Source organism: Mauremys mutica, chromosome 1 (genome assembly GCF_020497125.1).
Source record: "Mauremys mutica isolate MM-2020 ecotype Southern chromosome 1, ASM2049712v1, whole genome shotgun sequence".
NCBI classification, from domain to species: Eukaryota; Metazoa; Chordata; order Testudines; family Geoemydidae; genus Mauremys; species Mauremys mutica.
In genome coordinates, this window is record NC_059072.1 from 254,552,282 (window position 1) to 254,568,499 (window position 16,218).

General features: G+C 41.2%; 1 protein-coding gene across 1 annotated transcript in view; it reads right to left on the reverse strand.

Moving 5' to 3' along the window:
* Positions 1–16,218, reverse strand: part of MCF2L (MCF.2 cell line derived transforming sequence like) — a 251,780-nt gene that overhangs the window by 222,021 nt on the left and 13,541 nt on the right. Inside the window, exon 2 of the mRNA XM_045007516.1 lies at positions 13,425–13,623. Coding sequence (XP_044863451.1) covers positions 13,425–13,602 — 178 coding nt within the window. The 5' untranslated portion in view covers positions 13,603–13,623. The remainder of the gene's footprint in view (positions 1–13,424; positions 13,624–16,218) is intronic.

The window sequence follows — 16,218 nt, forward strand, 5'->3', positions numbered from 1 at the left end:
ATATATATTTTATACAGTACATAACAAAAGAACCACCTACTTCTCTAACATGAAGAAATTTAAGGAAAGCTATACCTAAAGTTGATTAAAAAGGAGAATTTTATGCCTAAACAAATTGGCATAAAACAGGATTTTTTAAAAAATAAACTGGCATTTCTTAACATTTTAGCACATGCGACAGTGGCTGGATTAATAGCTCCCACAGCTCAGAGGTCTCTGGCCACACCCAAGGCAGTGACCTTCCCAATTTGCCTGTAGGAGTGAGACAATTCAGTATTTGTCTTTCTACTGATGCTTCTAACAAGGACTCCAATTGTCCTGATGGTTTTTATGTGATGAGGAAGTAGTTCGAGACAACGAACTCATTTCAAACAGTAATCAGATAACCTTCAATCAATTCTGTCCTAGGCCAACTTTGAAGCAAACCAGAAATGTTTAACCCCCTTTCTGAATCAGTGATGACAGAGCATTTTAAACTATTGCCTTTGAAATGAGAAGGTAGATATAGTGGGGGACCTTCCCCTTCATTAGCCTCTTTTAGCCCTGGTCTACACTGGGGGGGTGGGAGAGGAGAATAGATCTAAGTTACACAACTTCAGCTATGTTATTCACGTAGCTGAAGTCAACGTACTTCAATTAACTTAGGCTATGGCTACACTTGCACTTCAAAGCGCTGCCGCGGCAGCGCTTTGAAGTGCTAAGTGTAGTCAAAGCGCCAGCGCTGGGAGAGAGCTCTCCCAGAGCTGTCCGTACTCCACCTCCCTGTGGGGAATAACGTACAGCTGGGGCTTTGACCACACTGGCGCTTTGCAGCGCCGCAATTTGCAGCGCTGGAGAGGGTGTGTTTTCACACCCTGCTGCAGCGCTGCAAATTTGCAAGTGTAGCCATGGCCTTACTGTGGTGTCTTCACCGCGGTGAGTTGACTGCTGCCACTCCCCCATTGATTCTGCTTGCGCCTCTCATGGCGCTGGAGTACAGGAGTCGACGGGAGTGCGCTCAGGGATTGATTTAAAAATCGATCCCCACTGGATCGACCACTACCTGGGTAGTGAAGACATACCCTTATAAGTGCTGATCTACCACTCAGGGAAAAAAAGTGACAAGAAATTGCACAGATGACATTTAAGAGCATCTGATGCACCAGAAACCTTCATTTTTTATTTATTAGTTTTATTGGGGCCGGGGCAGTGTGCGGAGCCCTGTGGCAGGCAAGAGCCACTTGCCTCCACCTAGGAGCCAGACCTGCTGCTGGCCACTTACAGGGTGCAGCACAGGAAGCCTGCCTTAGCACCCCCACTGCACCACTGACTGGGAGCCACCCACCGTAAGCCTGCACCCAACCCCATGCCCCAATCCCCTGCCCCACCCCCAAACCCCAAACTCCTCAGCCCTGGCCTCACCCCAGAGCCTCCCCCGCATCCCAACCCCCTACCCAGAGCCTCCTCCCGCACCCTGAACCCCTCATTCCCAGCCCCACTCCACAGCCCTGATCCCCTCGCACACCCCAAACCCTTCATCCCCAGTGTCATTGGGTCATGGGCATCAATTTTCTTCAAATGGGTCACCAGAAGAAAAAAAAAGTTCGAAAACCATTGTTTTAAGGTGTGATTTAACCTGCACAGTTTAAACATCCTGGGTGAAGTCCTGTCAAAAAAATGTTCCACTGACTTCAGTGGAACCAGGATTTCAACCTTTTTTATTATTTGAAGCAATGAGACAATACACAGACTAACCATATGGTGGGTCTATTTCCATATGATTAAATACATAGCTCCAATTAGCCAGTAAGCATGTCTCACCCTGAGGATCTAGAGTTTTAAGAATGTTCCAAAATTTTAAACTATTTTATACTAAACAGCAGAAAAACATTAGCTGATAAACTTCTGAAAATATTGGCTCATAATGGACATGCTGACAAACTCCTTAAACTATAGGCACTACTGACACCATTACAGAAAAGTTCTATAGTCAGTAAAGGAACAGACTTGTAAAAATCTATAAAGTCTGTCACTTTACTACTGACTGTAGAATCTTTTTATAATAGTGTCAGTAGTACCTATAATAAAGGACTGTCAGCATATTATGATGAATATAGAAGAGAGCATGCCTGATGCGCACACAGAGTCTGTGCAAAAACACATACTTATTACAAGCTCTGTAATTCAGGACTTTCTTCTTTGTATAATGCCAAGTACAATGGAGCCCTGATCCTTCCGAGGGGTACCTAGTGTGATACGGAAATTTCCCGCAATATCCTTGAAAAACTTTATTGTATTAATGTGACAGAATACATCCATATTCACACCCTACACGCTATTGTAATAATCTTTGTACAAAGTGCACCATGTGAGTAATACCATTTGAAAACTCACAACTTGATCAGTAATATCAGGGTAAAATACATATAGCAACATCAGATGTAATGTTATAAACACAAGCTGAAATCATGACTGAAGCATGTTTTCCAGGTAAGTCTGGGGAGTGGTTCAACCAGTTTCCCAAAGACAAAAGACAAGCTGATAACCAGCTAAGTGTCAACAAAGCTAACGGGCCATTGCCTACAAAGTGGCCATTCTTTGGCAAAGAAGGAGGGCAGGGCAAAGAGAGCTGCATCTTGGCAAAGAAACAGCATGGAGTCTCCTCCTTCCAGCAGACTGCCTGTCTCCTGATTCTCAGCTGGAAATGCTTTGCAAAGAGGGACTTTTTTTAAAAAATAGGTTTGGTTTTTGTTTGTTTGTTTTTTTAAAGAGGAGTAAACACCCCAAGACAACCCCTTCTCTCTCCCTGCCCATCTCATTCTCTGTACCTGAGAAGACAAAGGAAACAGCCATTGGACTCTGGGGGAAGGGTCTTGACCTGAAGAGTTTGGCTAGTAATGCTACTCGAAGCATGGGTTGAGAAACTGCTTTAATTTAACATAGTTTGTTAAAAGTGAAGCACTAGAGAATGTTTTCATCTTTATTTTTCTTGTAACCACTTTTGACTTTTATGGATCATTACTTGTACTCAATTTCGCTTTGTAATTAATAAACTTGTTTTATCTAATCCAGTGTGTTCAAGTTGAAGTGTTTGGGTACCTCCACTTGGAGGAACAAACTATTGTGTATTATTCACTTACAGGAATAATGGGACTTAGTATATTTGGACCATCCAGGAGAGGGCTGTGCAGCATAGGACTTACATTTCTGGGAGGGAAAACCTGGGACTCTGAATGCATTGGCATCACCCTGCAGTATAACCCAGGCTGGTAAAATCCAAAGTGTAACCCAAATGTGGCTGGCAGGTTGCAGTTACCCACAAACACACAGGGTGTAGCTTGCATGCCAGAAGGCTGTTTGTGAGCATCCCAGGTGCAAGCTATTTCAGCAAGGCATTGTAATGCACCCAAGGCTGCGAGGCAGGGGTGACACAGCCTCCCACTGGTCTGGATAGCACCCTGGCATGTAACAGTTAAATACAAAGTTTATGTATTATTGCGGGCTGTGATTGTATGTAACCTCTCTAGGGGGTCATGTAATGTTAGGCCAGGGAGTTCAAAGGACTACACTGACATTGTGCCAGACAAGAATGGACTTTTGGGATAATAAGAATAAAGTGTATTTCCTGGGGAATACCTAGGTGGAGGTACTTCCCCTCTCCAGATACACAAAAAAAGCCTTTTGAAGCTAAGTGCTGAGATGAGGGGGACTGTCTGCCAATTACCTGTTCCTGGAGGTTAGAGTTCAAAGGCCCAAGCTACATGAAGAAACCTGCCAATCTGCTCAGTCTGGGTTCTGGTTCTGAATCTGAAGACAGTCATGAACTTGTAACCATGCGAAAAACCCAGTTGTAGATTTGAAGGACTGACACCTACAAGACCCCAAGGTTGGAGCTGGAGTGACCTTTGGGAAGCTTTTTAACATATGTAGATTCTTTTATTGTTTTCAGTGGTTCTCTCTGTACAGGTCTGTCTCATCTTACGCTGGAGTTACGTTCCACAGTCAGCACATAAAGCAAAAATCATGTATAGTCAAAATTACATTGAGTGTAATGGCGGGCGGAATCACCTGCACTACGGAAACAGTATTTAAATTGTTCTTTTTTTGTTCTTCTTGTTTTTGCTGACCGCATAAAGCTGAAATCATGCAAGTTAAATGCACCTAAGATGTGACAGACCTGTAATGTTTTCACCTTAAGAATAAATGTGCTTGCTTAGAAAGACCTGTGTGGAAACTCCTAACTGCCTGCAATTATCCTATTCATAACCTCTGGAGAGAAAGCAAAGTGCAGACGCTGGCCTGTTTAGACAGACAGGCTTGCTAGAAATATCACAGCATCATGAATCAAAACATTAAGCAGCCTTAACAACCCAGTCAGGAGGGAGAGAGATGCGAGTCTCTGCCCAAGAGAGTGACAGCTAAGGAGCCAGAAATCTAGAAGTGGGTACCCTGGGTGGACCATGGAAGAGGTATACAGGTGCAATTGCCTTAAAACTGATAGCTGGGCATGGAGATTTTAAAAACACAATATGTCTTCCTTTAACTTTCAGTATACCAACAGGTAATGTGAAGTTCATTAGAAGCTGAGTTAGCATCACACATACTCCACTACAAAAGGTGATATGTGCACCTTCCTAAGGGTGAAATTCACTTTACCTACATTTAAGCCAGATACATGCATAGCTGATCCATCTGCAAAAAAAACACACACACTGAGGGACTGAGTGGTATGAACTGTGGAAGATCTTGGTGAAGAGGCCCTCTTCACCAGGGTGAATTTCATCCTAAATTGATACCAAAAAAGGAACAGGCTAGTTAAGAGGCTATTTTTATTCAGCAAGACTTAAGCAAGTATAGTAAGTTCTTTTTTTGTTTTTTGTTTTTTTTTAAAAAGGCCTTAGCACCTCTGTGATGGAGATACCCATGCAGGAGGGACCAAACAAACAAAACAAGCTCTGTAGATATGAGAGAGAGAGAAAAAAAATGTGAATAATGTTGAGCCGTGTGACAAAAATACGTTCAGAAGTGATGTATAATTCTTAGATCTCAGCCACAATCAACCAATGGTTTAAAAATGCATTATTAATGTAATCTAACAATATCTCTAACTGAAGATATAAGCTTCTACTATACATCTATTTGGCAGAACAAAGCTTTTACCAGATAAAAGTTTATCATTTGTCAAATTGCACAGTTCAATAAAGTAATGTATTTTTAATCTTGTGAAGACAGGGTTTTGTCGGTAACAACACATCACTGTCTGATGCACAAACGACATTTGTAGTCCTACTTTAACAAACAGCTTTTTAAATAGTAACCAATTTCCAGATTCAATTCTTTATTATGTCTTTAAGATTTAAAAGTGGCTACTTTGCTACCAGACTTCGCTGCAAACATATCAGTACAAAACCACTCTTAGTGGCAGAGTTTAGAATTCGTCATTGTGTCATGTGATCTCCTTTCAATAAAAGTGTTGCCACCTTCCTCAAGATAAATAGTGACAAATAAGAATGCTTCCAATCCAACTTGAAAAGAGCTTTCATAGACATATCAAAAGACAATCTAGTCCACTAACAGTCAGCCAACTGGCACTTCTCTTCACCGTCTTCATGAGAATATCTTAGTAAAGAAAAAAACCTGCATCCTATTAAGGAAATAGGATATTCTTTCCTTTAAACTTAATTTTTTATGAATTATTCAGGACATAAATTATAACTATTTGCTATACGAGTGTAATATAAGTTAAAAACTGCATCTCATATGCCCAAAGGATGCTAAAATACTCAGATGTGACCTGCTAGTTGTCATTTCACTAGTCTGCAAACCTGCTAAAATTCAAGAAAAACCCAATGTTATCACCCAGCTTCACAGTAAAGATTTAGCAGAGGACAAGAATGAATTTCATATTACTAGGACTTATATATTTACTATAAATATATCACACCACTCTATGTAACATTTCATAATATTCTAGAAAGCCACCAACTCCACCTGTACATTGTGTGTATGATGAATGTGTATGTATATATCATATATAGGATCTTGCATGCACACATGCCACACAAAGCACAGCTGATATGGTACCCAATTAATACAGAATTAAAGGAGGATAATATAAGTAATGTCAATCAGCATGTGTTTACGGAAAATAGGTCTTGCCAAAGTAACTTCTTTAATACGTTAAGTTTGGTTGATAAAGGTAATAGTTTTGATGCAACAGATTTCTGTAACGCATTTCACTTGGTACTGCAAGAAATCCTGATTAATAAATGAGAAGGATACAAAATCAATATGGCTAACATTAAATGGATTAAAACTAGCAAAATTATAATTACATTGAGATAATTTAACAGTGAATCACTGTTGAGCAGCTGTGTTTCTAGTGGGATTCATCCGGGTCGGTTCTTGCCCCTACCACTGTTTAGCAATTTTATCAATGACTTAGTGGGGAGGGAGGAAATTACTACTAGAAGAAGTTTGCAGATGACACAAAGATTGGGACACTAGTAAATAATGAAGAGGATAGGATAGTGATCCAGAGTATCTAGATCACTGTTTGCTTGTGCCCAGTTTACCATGCATTTCAATACACGGAAGTCCGAGGACTGCCGACACAATTGGTTCCTGAAAATTGCGTCTTAAGTCGAAACGTTGCAACTTGGAACGGCAATCCACTCCACTGCAGGACCGAGCATCGTAAAGTCTAAACCAATTGTCATAAGTCAAATCAGGGTGTCAATTCAGAAGCATCGTAGGTCGAGTGTCGTAAAGTCAAGAACTGCCTGCCATACAGAAAGTCATAAATTTAGGACCAAAAAATTTAGGCCATGCTTACAGGGTAGGAGACACTATCCTGAGAAGCAGTGACACTGAAAAAGATTTTAGGTCCATGGTAGATAATCAGCTGAAAATGAGCTCTGAATGCAACACTGTGGCCAAAAGAGCTAATGTGATCCTTGGATGCATAAACAGGGAAATATGGAGTAGAAAGAGAGATGTTATTGTCACAGGGTTGGTCCTGAGTTTGCAACAAACCACTGCTGCATCCCCAGTCAGGTGCAAAAAGACAAGTTGTTTATTCAAGTGCCACCCCCTTCAGGCAGGGCAACACCTGCAGCACTCAGTCAGCAACACAAGACAAGTTGCTGGTAGCAAATTCAAAACAATAGCCCCATGTCAAGCCTACCTTTCTTCATGGATGCTCTGGCAGGCAGCAGTCTGTAGTTAGTTCCTGACTCCTGCCAGGCTCCTCTTACAGAGTGAGAGGTGGAAGTCTACTCTCCCTCCCAGCCAGCCCCCAACTGAGCTGGGATCCCCCCTTAAACTCCTCCCTCCAAGCCTGACACCTACTGCAGGTGTAGCAAGACAGGGCTTAATGAGTCCATAGCAGTTCAATTACCTTTTCCCAGCCTGTGTGGGGTTTGTGCTCCCCATTACAGTTCTATTTGCCTCTTTTTCACCCCCAATGGTGCAACTTCTAGTGGGAAATGGTGTGCAGTTCTGATACCCAAGAAGTATAGTTATAATCTGAAGAGGATTCAGAGAAGAGCCACGAGAACGATTAAAGGATTGGAAAACATGCCTTATAGCAAAAACTGTGCTCCTGGAGCCTATCCATTTAGATTATCAAAGAGAAGGTTCAGGGATGAGTGGATTACGGTCTAGAAACACCTACACAGGAAACTGAAATTTGATAATCTAAACACAGAAAGGTGTAATAAGATCCAATGGCTTACTCCTGGGGGAATTCTGCATCAATGCATGCGCACAGAATTCATGACCACTACAGATTTCTTTGCTTCCCCGTAGAAAAAACAAAAAAAGACTGACAGGAAAACAAAGGGAAACTGCAAACAAGGCCATGCCCCTCTCCCCAGCACCACAGGCGCATTGTTGCAGACAGCCAGAGCAGCTGGCAAACAGGTAAATCACTACCTGGGGGCGGGGGGCAGGGCTGGGGATGCCTCAGCATGCTGGGTCAGATCCAACTTCCATGCATCCATATCCAGAGCGCTCCCCCCCTCCCCTGAGCCTCACAACTCTGCACCTGGCTCTCCCCAGCTTTACCTGGTGGCTCCTACCCTGCACCGGGCTCAGTTGCTAGGCCCTCTGCCCTGTGTTATGCCAGTGGCCAGATTAGTCAATCACCATTGCCCAAAATCTACAAACTTGTTCACTTACCAGATTCAGTTATCCACAGTAGGTCTTCTAGTCATTAATGCAAATTAGCAAACTTTTCAATGTACATACATACAGTCTCACCAATGAAATTCGACCACTCCTAGATGAAGGACAGATCATTGGCACACAGATGGAGTGGAGTGGGGGAGAAGAGATATTTTCACCCACAGATATTTGCACACGCCTCTAGTCTTAAAATTTATATAAATATAAATGGGATATTTTCCATCTACAGTACCTAGGTTTATAAGCGCTTATCTGCACAGCTCCACACACAAACCTGTTTTGTTATATAAAAGATATGCCAACATTTTTAAAACGAGTGTGAAAGGCCAAATTAAAGGCCGATATAATGGTACTCTTAGTTTTCTACTCATCAGGGTAAAAACAATCCTTTTGCTGCTATGCCATATCACATAGTGATTTCTAATATAAAACCAAGCCACAAATGTCAACAGTTTTGAGACATACATACAAATTTTACATTTCTTTCTATATACGAGGAACTTGGTCATCCATTTTGGTTACTGTTTTTAATCAATATTTTCTCTGTAAACATGCCAGTTGTATTTGTTGCAATAAGCCCTTTGAAAAAAACTTTCAGATTGTCCCCTGCAGCCTTCCAAATAAAACCAAGGTTAATGCCAATGAAATATCGAGTATGGTAAAGCTTCTTGGGGAATAGCACCTGTTCCACGAAAGTTTCTTGAGAGATGTTCTCCAGTAAAGTGCAAGAACAAATAAAGGATTAGCTAGACTGGCTAACTTATCTTTCCTGCACACTCAGCATTCCAATTCTATATATATTTTTTTTAAGTGGTGGGGGAAATTTGTTACATTCAGGACATTCAAAAGTAGAATGGATTTAATCCAAATGCATTACTTCCCATCCCTTTTTGAGAGGGAAGTCAATTCTGGATAATATAAGGTAAAACAGTTGTAGATCACTATTTAGTAAGCAACAACAAACATTACCACGTCTCACATTTATCCTGATTTTGCTGCTGCTGCTGGTGAATGATTTGAGTGCAATGCATAAGTGGATTTAGCAGAATTTATAAATGCTTAGTAGAACTGGTATATGTTTTTTTGGGGGGCTTGTACTTCCATTAGGCTATTATTAAGATGAGTACATACCAGTGGTTTGGTAATATAACGTTAGCTGAAAATCTGTTTCAGATTTATTAAATTACACCTGCTAGAACATCTCAAAGCAAGCAATCTCAGCAATCTAAGGCTGAAAAACTATTGGTTGCTGTACACAGAAAGCTATGCAATTTAACATTTTTAGTTGAGGCCAAGAAACATTCTTCAAAGAGTTTATGAATGTAACAGCTGAGCATTTCAAGAGTCTGAATTACAGCTTTACAACAATGGTTAAATTGGTTTTTAATTACTCTTGTAACAAGTTTTTGTGCTTCTATAGGAATTGCTGATACACACGTACATTCAGCTGCTTGCAGTTCTCTTGTAATTTTTCCACATAAAAACTAACAGAAAATAAACCCATTTATTCAGTTTTACATTTTAAAAATATTTTCTGTTTGGTAAGTATATCTTATTGCATACTTTTGCACCAGAGGGATTTCTCAAGCTTTATTTTCTGTTCCAGATCTTTGCTTGTTTTGATTCTTTAAGCCCCCGAGCAGAGCTGTCCTTAGGTCCTAACTTTGGTAAAAGCTTTGTCTGTAGCACCCTCATTTGGATGCTGCTTGCCACAGCATTCCTACTTGCTGTTTTCACGATGGTTATCACCAGTATGCCATAGTAGCACATTTACCTTTCTGCAAGTTCTAGAGCCACCTTAACCTCACTAAGTCATAGGAGGAGACTGGGACAAAAAAAACTGCAGGAAGACCAGGCTCCAGAAAGCCTGCGGGCACAGAAGCGAGCTGGATCAGCCCATTGCTCAAAAGACACCATTGCTACATGAGCATACACTGGAACATAATTTGCAGGAGGTGGCGGCAGTTGACACTCACCTGTAAGCACAGCACTCAGGAGCTTGACTCAAGCTGAGCTGCAGTGGGAGGAGACAGTGCCATTTTAAAAAGACATTGTGCCCTAAGGGAAAGGAGGCAGGTTGACTAGTATCGGTTGAAAGCTTTGAAATTCTTCTAAAAAAGAACAGGGACAAATAATCATGATTTTTTTCCCCAGAACCAGCTCTACAGGCAACAGAGGAAAGAGGGAGTATTACAGATGCTACTTCAAAGTAGTTGTACACACAACTTGTCTGTGTGACGTCACACTTCTGTCCTTGCAGCAAAGAATCCTGTGGCACTTCTGTCCTTGTTACCCTGGCCCTCTATTCTTTCCACTGTTTCCCCACGTCACATCTTAATCTAGACTCTAAACCCTTTGAGGCGGAAGTTGTCCCTCGCTCTACATTTGTGCAGTGCCTAGCGCAATGGGGCCCCAATCCTGACTGGGTCTCCTGGGAGGTATTCCAATATAAATAATACCTAATACAATAGGGATGTTGACTTTTGAAAGAGAGGCAGGAGGTTAAAACACTAACCTCAGATGGTTAAACAAATAAAGGCAGTGAGAATGCTCTCTAATGAGATCTATCACAGATTACTAGGCTGCATGAGAGATTTAAAAACCTGATGTGTTATGAGAACCAAAAAATGGCCACAGAAAAGCGAATACTGCATCACAAGTTCTGTAATTTATTCTCCACAGCAATATTTTATAGCACTATTCCCCCAGTCCCCAACCAAAGAGTGTTCAGTTTCAATGGGCTATGCTCACACTGCTTTTCTTAAAAGCAGAACTCAAAGGGATGAGGTTAATTTGTCTTGAAGAAATCATTTGAACAAGCATTGAAACTGCTAATCCATCATCCACCTCCTACGCAACCCACTCACTATATAAAAACGGTTAGTTTTAAATATGTAAAGTATTATGCAATTGTCATTCTTTCTAGAACTGATCTTTAAGCAATCCCTTGACAACAGTCATAGAACTCTATTATCAATGAGGCTAATTTATTAAAATAAAAACTCACTAAAAATGGCCACAAACACAAATGATCCAATTTCTTTTGGTCTGATTAGTGTTGCCAGCAACATTGTTAGTTATGATGGAGAAGGAACTTCCATGCTGAGCTCTTAGTTTTATAATCTTATAACTTCCGCCCTCCAAAAAAAATCAAGTTAATGGCTGTGCCTGCCATCTAGTTTCAAGAAAATACGTTCCTACATCTTTTGACTTTTTAGAATGAAAACAATTTTTGTTGCAACTATGAATTTTAAGGTGCTTTTTTTGCACTGTGATTAATAGTTTGGAACACACATGTCAAACTTGGGATAGCTATAGTCCTCAGTGAAGAATCTGCAATGTACTGAACTGACAATATTGATGAAGAAGGGCCCAGTCCTGCTGTCACTGAAGTCTGTAGGAATTTTGCATTAAACGTCACTGAGAGCAGCACTGGAACCAAAGTTAACAACTGAAATTACTATAGTCTTGAATGCACAGTACATAGTTTTCCTTACTGGCTTAAGTACACCAAGCAGAGATATCCAGACATAGGTATATGCAATTGTGGATATCCACAGTGTCCAAAGGATCAGGAACTATTAGAAATCTCTGAAGCCTCGTTTAAAAACCAAAAACCGACCCACCAGGCCTGAAGCCAATGAAGTGTTTCAATTTAGGACATTAACAAGATATTTAAAGCAAAAGTATTCTGTGCAAACCTAGCATAAGATTCTTGCTTAAAATTACTAGAAATTGACGTTTAAACATTTTAAATTAATAGTAATTTATAAAAACTTCTAGACTAGTAAAAGTAACAAATACAAAAAACAGTGGGTAGAGAAAAAGTTTAATTGCCTCTTCTCTTTTCCTGCCCCAGCCTGATCACCCCACACTTAACGTTTGTTTACAATCCTTTAGGCCTTACAGCCAAGCAGCACATATAAGCTAGGTTTCTAAGTAAAATAGTAGGCTCTTCTTTAAGAAAAAATGTTGCTTTTAAAGTTAAAATTAACTTAATATATCACACGCTTCAGAACAAGGTACAAGAAACTAATTATAAAATAACCTGTCAGAGAAAGTCTTTTCCTAGTCTCACTCTGTTAGAGGTTGATATTAGCTACAACATTCCCTACAGAGTGGACACAGAGTACTGTAATTGAAGTGGGATGAGGGATGCAGGGACTCTACCTGGTGAACAGTCAATATCACTTCAGTCTCTCACTTGCCTTGAGCAGCATATAATTCAATTGCGTGCGGAAAAGACAAGCAAGGCAAACAAAAACAAAACAGCTAAGTGGTCTTGAACCAGTCAATGGCCTCTGAGTCAGCAGTGTTCAGCTTGGGAAGACCTCCAGGAAGCCCAACACAAAGAACCACCAGACAGCATGCATGTAACATCTTCCACAGAACCACAGGGGGCTGTTCTGGATGCCCCGGACATGGTGGTTGATCTTGGCACAGTGAACCACACCAACCTGAACCTGTTAAGCTGGCTCCAGAGGTGGCGTGGGAGCCCAGTACCAGGTAGCCATTCATGCAGCCTGGTGGTGATGTTGGAGTGGCAGAGGCTCTCTCCTGTTCTGTCCATCACTGAGAACTGATGATGTTATTAGTTGGATGGAAAGAGGGCAGCTCTGCCCAGATAGGATTTCTGCTATGCAGTCAATAGTGGGGTATATCCCTGAACAGTGGTACGTGTGGCATTTGCTGTGCTTTGGTGAGCCATTTGTTGGCTGCATTCTAACACTGGATGTTAAGTGGAGGAATATTGGCAAGTGCCTGGGATATTTCTCATGGTATGATTAAGATGAGTGTCTACTACTCGAGTGTGGGCAGAGTTTGACCATCATCACACACTGGGGTACAATGCACCTATGTTCTCAGCATGTTCCCTGTGATTACCCTTTGGGGGGAAATCAAAGCTGCAACCAGTTAACCAAATCGACTGGTTCCTGCTTACTGTGGACCTCGACAAGGAAATGCTGTGAGCAGTTGCTGAGAGGAAGAGCTTTCAGACTGACTGCTTGGAGAACAAAGTGGCAGCTCATAGGACAGTCAAGCTGAACCCCAGACTAGATATTTTTTCCAGTCTACTTTCCAGAATTAACTTTTTTTTTTAAATAAATACTAACCCTTGAAGAAGAATCCTTGCTGAACGCGGCCAATTTTTTAAGCTATGCCATCCTACCAGCCAACACTTGGATAGTATGTTATGAAGGCTTTCAACAGCTTGGCACCAGCAAGAAACATTTGCAACATTTGGTAGATTTTCTCACCTGCGTGCATTGCTGGCACCTGCTGCTTCTCTCGCACAAGCTGGATGATGTCCGATACCACAATTTGTGGCTCAATATCTTCTTCTTTCCCCTCATTCGACTGGCTGTCTGTTACGAAACAATTGCAGCTGCCAGTTTCCTTACATAGGATCACCCTCCAGTGCCAATAGACAGACATTAAAATGCCTTATGTTGACTTCTGCCAAAAGTGAGACAAATTAAAACATTTAGCATTATTCAAGGTAAGTTTAAAAACAGTGATAGTTACACACATTACCAGCACCTTTGATTTTTGGAAGAGAACAAAGCTACTTTATACTTAAGAGGACAGGTGCGTATCCAGGATATCAGATGAGTGAAACTAGCTCTCATCCAAAAGTAACATCAGGTTTCCTTGTATGAAAAGGCCCTTCACTGAGTCTTGAACCAGAGGCCTTGAGACAGATTAAGTCAATTTAACTACAAACTGTAACATCCTAATGGAAAACAATATACAACCTTATAAACAAGTGCATGAAAGCCAAAGATACTTCTATATACACTTCTACCCTGATATAACACTGTCCTCGGGAGCCAAAAAATCTTACCGCATTATAGGTGAAACCACGTTATACTGAACTTGCTTTGATCCACTGGAGTGTGCAGCCCCCCCGCCCCCCCGAGCACTGCTTTACCGCGTTGTATCCAAATTCGTGTTATATCCGGGTAGAGGGGTACTTTCAATGTGAGAGACCAATGCTTATATAAAAATCTCTCGAACAAGGTAGCTTAGATAAAAAGAAAATGGCCCAGGAATACAAGATTTGCAAAAAGCAAAACAATATAAAAATATTTAAATATTTCCTGCAACATGGAAAGGTAAAATGACTGTTACAGATTTGAAAAGTACGTGTTAGGAAACAAATTAACTCTGAGGGCATTTTGGTGGTGGGAGGAGGACCAAGGCAGGGAAGAAGAAATGCTATATAAGTAACTTGTTTTGGCTTCTAACAAAGGGTATGGGCCTCTTGAGGCTGCCCTACTCCTGGAAGGGAAGAACTGGGGGGGCAGGGAGAGATGTAAAAGTTAATTCTCTATACAAAAGGTGAGAGCTTTAACTGTGTGTTTATGGATGGGAGAGAGACACACAGGTTTGTGCATTTACAGAAATAGATGGGTGGAAATAATGTGTATTGACCTCAAAGTCACTTGTTCTTGAAATCAAAGATAAATCATCATTAACTGGGGAATAAAGCTATATTCTTTCATATAGGATTTTTAACTTTGCGGGAGACATCTCTTAGTTCCTCAGACTTATAACTGCCAAGTTATTTGTTCGCAGTGTTGTAGCAGAGTTGATCCCAGGATCTGAGACACAAGGTAGGTGAGTTAATACCTTTTATTGGACCAAATTCCGTTAGTGAAAAAAGACAAGTACTCAACCTCCACAGAGCTCTTCATTGAGAAAGTCTAGAAAGAAACAAGGCTCTAGCAAGAGGAAGTTTCCCCTCCATTGTTGGGATGGTGCCAGATTGGTGTGGCCATACTGAATGAATGGTGTGAGCTTAACTTGACATGACTTAAACATGGCTGAATGGCTGCAGAGGATGCTGGGAGCAGGTTCTCTTTCAGCAGAAGAAATGTTGATAAAGAACTGGCAACATCTGCATGTACGATTGATATTGAACCTACTGGTCAGCAAATATGGGCCCATGCAAAAGTAAATATAACATGCATAAAGTTCCAGCATGGAGCACAGGTCGACCTGGTTGTAGTGACCTTACGGCAAGAACACCACGCAGAGAGCCAGAGTGAATGACTGATTGAGTAAATGTGAGATGATCTGCATTCGGAACCATCCCCCTTCTAAAACACTAATTAGGTAAAAATTAGTAGCCACACCCCCACTGGGCATACTTGTAAGTCATGTGACTCCTTTGAGGGGAAAAAAAAGAGTATAAGAATAAAGCAAAGTAAATTACTGTAGTTGGGATTCCTTAATTGATGCTTGAAGAAGCAACACTGCTTGACAGAGTAGCCAAAATTCTGCTCTGTGAGCTCGAGTAGACTGTGAACAGAGGGGTCTCAAGGCAATCAAGGCTTGATTCGAAGGGAATCCAAGAAAGACCAGAGGGCTAAGAAAAACAGACCAGGAGGAAAGAAGCAGTCTATAAAATTGGTAACCACCTTCTCTGTTTGCCAAGCAGGAAGTGTGGGAGGCTAGCACAGGTCCTGATCGTGTATGTTTGTGAAAGAACAGGAGTACTTGTGGCACCTTAGAGACTAACAAATTTATTTGAGCATAAGCTTTCGTGGGTTACAGCCCACTTCATCGGATGCATGCAGTGGAAAATACAGTAGGAAGATTGTGTGTGTATTTTATATATATATTATCTCTCTCACACACACAGAGAACATGAGACAATGGGTGTTACCATGCACACTATAAGGAGAGTGATCAGTTAAGGTGAGCTATTATCAGCAGGAGAGAAAAAATTGTAGTGGTAATGAAAATGGCCCATTTCCAGCAATTGACAAGGAGATGTGAGGAACCGTGGAGGGGAATAAGCATGGGGAAAAGAGGAATGTATAGCTCTTAATGTCTAACACAGGAGTTATATGCTTAAGATAACCCTTTACCACTTGTGTAATTCCTTTTCAATAAACTGCTGTGTATTGCAGATAATTACTGTGGACCTTTTCCACTGGTATGACAGTAATCCACCGGGAGCAAGTAAAGATCCATTTCAGGGGTAGTAAAGCCCCCTGTTGTCAACATCCATCACATTACACCAGCGAAGCAACCTGAGACAGA